Source organism: Monopterus albus, unplaced genomic scaffold (assembly GCF_001952655.1).
Source record: "Monopterus albus unplaced genomic scaffold, M_albus_1.0 scaffold94.1, whole genome shotgun sequence".
Lineage (NCBI taxonomy): Eukaryota > Metazoa > Chordata > Actinopteri > Synbranchiformes > Synbranchidae > Monopterus > Monopterus albus.
In genome coordinates, this window is record NW_018127974.1 from 2,649,823 (window position 1) to 2,656,207 (window position 6,385).

Below are 6,385 nucleotides of genomic sequence, written 5' to 3' on the forward strand. Positions count from 1 at the left end.
TATATGTCAGTGCAGTGTGACCAAAGAAAATTAATGAATGTGGCTATACAGTTGTAATATTTTATAGATCTTTTCCCAAATCAGCTTCATAAAGCAATATCAGTCAATTTTGTGTTTTCAGCTAGTCTCCCTGAAACCTGCCAAAATATCAATGAATGCAGATTTATCATTTAGATACATAAAAGGCTTCAATTGGGTCAGATTTATTTTGACTGCACAATTTTAGCCTACACTGGTATTATGAGGTAGCGTGATGGACATTTCTTTGCCCAGCTGTGACTACAGTGACATTCTAATGACGCAAGTTCCCTGTTGATGGCACGGTTAGTGAGGAAGCAGTGCTAAGTAAATCAATGACCATGTTAAACAGGAACTATGGTGTGAAATGCTCTGTATCACAGCTCCCTCCAGTGGTTGCTAATGGATGTTGACAACTTGCATGAAAACAACTTCACGCCTGACTGTCAAAGAGACTCAGTTCAGTGTGCAGAGTGAAAACATGTATGACCACTGATGTTTACACAGGAAGCAGCTGCAAACTCATCACCCTTGACTGCCTTGTGATTGCATGGGTGTGTATGTATGGGTCTGTGACCACAGTTGCACGTCCATGCAGCTTTAGATGTGTGGGGGGAATTACTGAAACAATAATACTAATTAACCAAAGGTACAGAGTCACATTTAGACCACAGTTCTAGAAACTGTGTAATGAATTAAATGTTTTGACTTTCAGAACAACATCAGTATGTCTTTTTTTAGTGCCAGTATTCAACATTTGTCTTCACTTCTGACAGTTTTAGAGCCCCCCAATATACAAGTCTGCCTTCCTCATTTTGATACTCCTCAAGACAGAAAAGAAAAATGCATCACCACATTACACTGAAAGGCATCATGGTTTCTAGTATAAGAGAATCCTCAGTGACAACAAAGACAAAAGATTAAGAATGACAGAGGCAAGGGGCACAGCAACCAAAAATAAAAACCAAAAGCAGTGTCTTTATTGTGAATGTAAGAGGGGGAGGTAAGATGAGTCAGGAAGCAAAGAGAAAAAAATGGCTGCAGGGGGGTGTCAAAAAAAAGTGTGAGACGTGGTAAATGTAAAGTTTTACATTCCACAGACTGAACAAGGCAGCATCTGGAATCCTTTAAAAGGAAAGGGGAGGAGAGACTGAGGGAGTGGAGGGGGCTACAGAGCATCTGTTGAATATTTAGGCTATACAGGATGTCAGCAGGGTCATATTTCTGTGAGACATTTTAAAATTTAAGGGGAGTGTGCAACCCTGTTTGAAAAATAATATAAAATAAACAGCAAAAATGAGAAGATGTAATCAAGTAATTTGGATGATTAGTAGTATTCATTGCTAAAAAAAAGATAGGAGACTCAAAACGTTACATGAGATAGACGTTCAAAGACAATACGTCAAAGACAGCAAAAGAAAAAGACTGAGAACAGGGGAAGTCTGGCCAAAGCACTCGGTCTCTTCCTGCCTGACGATCGGCTCAGGAAGTTGAAAAACAGAGGGGAGGGCTGACACAGACAAATATATTTTCCCTTTGGCTTTTAGTTTTCCCTTATTCAGTCCTGTTCCGATCAACAAGGGGAGAAAAAGGGGGGCATAGAGCAGGCGGGGTTTTCGATGGAGCTGAGAGAGTGACAGATAACAGTCGAACACTCAGTCTGTGGATATATAATGGAAGCCAGCGTTGTTTCCCAGGACACTGGGTGAGTTTGTTGTGTCTGTGACACTGTGACAATACAATGTAGGAACGGCTGTTGTAACTGTTACAGAGGGGGAGGGGGAGTCGGAGGTCCAAAGTCGGACAGCCAGAGCAGGAAAAACAGATGTGATGACTCACTGACTATTATATAGGTCAGTGGCTTACAGAGTTTTTTGGAATATCCTGATCCTAGATTTCTAGTGCATGAATTGTGAGAGAAAATACAGAAATGCTGACATTTCTGTGTTTGGTTGTGTGGACATATGCGAGGGACTGAAAGTTGCTACTCAGCACTTGGAAAAGGCAGTGCAGATGGTTTGGGAAAGCATGAAACCTTCTGAATGTACACAGCCAGGATTTCTTCACAGTAGAATCACGTCAAGTTAAAACTTTACACTCTGTTGCAGTGATGGTGTAACAGTAACTGTAGGATCATTTCTGCTACTCAGTTTTGTCCATTTTATTTACTGCCAGGGTTGTATTCTTTGTTCTTTCTAATGTTTTTATAAAAACTGATCATCTTAAAAGCCATGCCAGGTCAGGGTCAGTGGTAGGTGTAGAATTCAGATCATTTGCTTATGTAAAAGCATCAGTACTGCATTATAAAATAAGTACTCTATTAATAATGTGTCAGTTGCCATGAATAAAAAAGCTGGCTTTTAATGAGATTTATTTTAGAACAATGTGACCACACAGTGCAGTTTGAGTTTCCATACGGTGGCTTCCCACACTACTCACACTGCTTACTCCCCCCTTCGGACTGCAGATTACAGTATGTAATTTGAAGTTGTTGGCAAACTTTGTGTTGCATCACAAGCAGAATGATGTAGCATCCTGTTGGTGCCTTTAAGTTTCTTCTCTCTTTCCAACTGTGCTTTGTGGGTTTGTGTGTGCGTGTGTGTGTGTTTAGAGGGTAAACTATTTCACAAAAAAGGAGAACGAAAAAGTCTTCAGTGTCAGTCCTACAAAACTGAGTTCACCATGTGACTACAGATCACACCTCATCAGTCCTGCTTCAGCCAAACATGGGATAGCATTAGACACCCTGGACACTTTATTTCACTTTTATCCTCAATGCCATGTGGTAACATTGCACACTTATATTTACAACATTGTATTTTGAAAGTAAGGTGGATGTTATAAATAATATTCATATGATTCCAGACAACAATAGATTTAAATCTGTAATGTGAGCTGACATTACAGTCCTTAGGATTGCACACTCACCTTTTTCAGTGTAGGAATGAAACTGAGTACTTTCACTCAAGTACTGTATTATTTACAATATTATTATTAGTATTATTTAACTTTATCAGAGTATTTCCATTTCATTCTAATTTATACTTCTCACAATTCAAAGAAAATATGATTTTTGCTGCACTACATTTATTTGGCAGCTTTAGTTACTAGTTACTTTACACATGCATATTTTACATTCAGAATATTTGAATATGTTTTGTTGTAGTTTAAAGTAAACATACGGTATATAAATTACTTCAAATTAGATCAATCTCGACCAGCAACAACAGTAAAATGCTACTTGTATATTAATGCATCATTAATTTCAATAGTCATATACTATACTCTGTAGCACTGAAGAAGCCAGATTCCCCATAAATTTTACTTACTGTTATTTTTGATACTATAGATACAGTTTGCTGATAATATTTAAAATTTTGAATGCAGGACTTAAAGTGAGTTAAAATGAACATGCTGTAGTATTTAATACAGTGCTGGGTGCACCTAGGTGGTAATGGTTTGGAGATCAAACACACACCAACCACACTGTCTTACACTGTCTTTGACCTGCTGAAAGTAAAACCACCAAACCTCATTGATGGAGGTTCCTCTGCCATCTGAAGCCAAAGGAGAGTTAGCTGGTTTCCAGGTGGAGGTGACAGGTACTGCAGCAAAAATGATGTAATTTGACATGTGATATTCAACATGTATCATTTTAATCAGCAGACCACCAGGATTGTAACCATCTCCTGCTAATATTTATGCCACTCAAAGACAAAACTACCTTGTCCTAATCCCACATAACCTCACTGATTCCCCTCACAAAGATAATGTTGCACTTGACCCTCTTCTCTGTTCCTGGTATTGGCAGCCACTAGCCTGACTACGATGATGTGATATTAGCTAGCTGCTAATAGACACTCTGACCAGGTAAAGGATAAGAAAAAGGATAGACTCTATTTTTCTGATCATCATAAAAAGATTAATACAAACAATGAATCGGTCATACTAATAAGTGCTGTGTGTGTGTTATTACTTTGTGCCATCAAGCTCTGGTGTTGTCAAAAACTAAGAAAACACACAGTAATGACCTACACCTTTACAGTTCAATGATGTAGCAGATTCACAACAACAAAGTGGTCACTGCTAATCTTCTCAGCAACTGTTTCAGTTATTCACAGTAATGAACCACATCATGCCACAAACCTCATGCAGTACGTAAGGTCATCTTAAACTCTGGTTAGTCCCTGCAATCAGAGAAAACAAGTCGAGCTCTGGTGAGATACTGTCTGTATTAGAGGAGGCAAACTGAAGCTGGGACAGGACATTAACAAGGCCTCCATATGTTCTTTTCATACCATACTGTATGTTTGTCTCTTCACAGCCACACAAGCCCTCTGACAGGAGCACTCGACACTCCGTCCATCTCCTCATCTTCTCCCCTCTCTCCACCTTCCCTGCCCTCCCACCCTCCAGCCCGGCCATGTCGACCCAAACCACCACCTCCTATAGTAAAATCCTCCCATCTCCCCTCTCGACCTCCTCTACCTCCACCCTCTTCTCTGTCCCTCCCTCCTCCTCCTCTCCCTCCTGTCTCTAATCCTGTTCCTCTTTTTGCTCCTCCCCCAAATCTTCCACCTCCTCTCTCCCCTACCCAGGTCACCCCATCTCCACTGCATTCTCCCCAGCCAAGTGTCTCCTCTGATCTTACTACTCCCCAATCTATTTTGCTTCCATTATCTCCTACAGTATCATCCTCCTCCTTGTCACCCCCACCTCCACCTCTCCCTGTCATTCCACCATTTTCTCCTGCTCCTTCATTGCCATCCCCTATCGATTGCCTGGTTGGGAGTGCCTCCATCTGGCAACCCAAAGGACTCAGTCAAGACCAGACCGCTAGTATATTGGAGAAGGAGATGCCTGGGGTGAGACACATATACATTTACAGATGGTTTTTGCCATAAATCTTTGAATTAGAGCTTAATTCTATTTTGCATGTCTTATGAGAATCAAATGAAAGAGTTTAGCTTGTTGTACAACTAATCATCAGGGGTAGCATCACTCCTATAGAGCTCTAGAGGATTGTTGCATTTTTTTCATGAAAACCATCAAAGCTTAATGGGCAACACTTAATTGTACAGTTACATAATTCCCTGAAAATGTTTGTGGATGTCTCCTGAAATAAACTATGTGATTTGGTAGTGGAGTAATTATATGGAAAATGCTGACAGCTTCCTTGACATCTGTTTGAGTTTACTAGTTGAGTTTAAAGAGCCCATGGCATGCGTTTCCTTGTTTTCTGTCATGATTCGGTTACGCTGCTTCCCGTCCGGCTTTTATTTTGACGTTACTTCCTGTTTTTGTTTCACCTTAGTTTCGGTCTTTTTACGTTCTTTATCACTCACATTAATTTCACCTGCTTCGTTATTGCTTGCACATGTTTACACCTCTATTTAGGCAGCGTCCTCCCACCAGGACGCAGCCAGATCGTTCTAGACCCCAGCTTTGACTTTCCAGCTTTCCTTCGGTTTTGGTATCTTGTGTTTCTGACCCGGACTGCTTCCTTGGATTATTCTGTTCTGCCTTGCCCTCTTATTTCGGACTGCTTCAGTGAATCGGCTTAACGGACTTATCTTTGGACAACGCATTTTGGATTCCCCTGGATGTATGTGTTTGCTGGCTCTGACCTCAGACTGTTAAGGACATGTGAGTTTTATGTTTTCACCATGTCTTGTATGGTTTTTCTTTTGTTCAACGTTAGTTCTCTTAATAAAGAGATGGTTTTGTTTTACACTTCCTCGTCTGGCCATTTAATTGAGTTCACCTAACACTTTTCGGCCGCATTATGCACATTGTTTCTGACAGTACAATCTGGCCAAATTGAACTCAGCCAGCGAGGACATCAGAGCCAGTCAATCACTAGCCCTGCCATACACACCCACTATCACACACATAACCATGGACCCCGTGGACACACCCGACGCTGTTGCAGAGCTGGGGCAGAAACTAAGCAAGCTCTGCCACCGGCTCTACAACCTCCACCTCATGGAGACCTACCTGAGCCCAGCAAAAGCCCAGGAAGTCTACCAACAGCTACAGGCCCAGATGGTTTCTCCGCTCTCCCGCCCCACACAGAGCCCCTCTCCCTTCGAGGGAACCTGGTGGGCTATATGCCCTGGGGGTCCAGGGATTAGTTTGCACCACGTTATAAGCAGCCTTCACCCATTAACCTTCCTGTTATGTTCTGGGTCAAATTGACCCAGTGCAAAGTAACAAAACAAAATCTAAAAAAAATAGTTAAAAATATTTTATTCCTGTTTCGGAGATATACTCGTTCTATAAGTTCATTATCTAGTCTACGATTCCCAAATACCATAAATTTAGTTTTATCCAAATTTAGAGCTAGTATATTACTTATCACACCATT

General features: G+C 41.0%; 1 protein-coding gene across 2 annotated transcripts in view; it reads left to right on the plus strand.

Annotated features, from left to right (window-relative positions):
- The first annotated feature begins 1,517 nt into the window (after positions 1–1,517).
- Positions 1,518–6,385, plus strand: part of rin3 (Ras and Rab interactor 3) — a 26,410-nt gene continuing 21,542 nt past the window's right edge. For both annotated transcript variants that reach the window (XM_020608690.1, XM_020608692.1), the window contains exons 1-2: positions 1,518–1,723; positions 4,343–4,883. In XM_020608690.1, the coding sequence (XP_020464346.1) occupies positions 1,692–1,723; positions 4,343–4,883 (573 nt within the window). In that variant the 5' untranslated portion in view covers positions 1,518–1,691. The remainder of the gene's footprint in view (positions 1,724–4,342; positions 4,884–6,385) is intronic.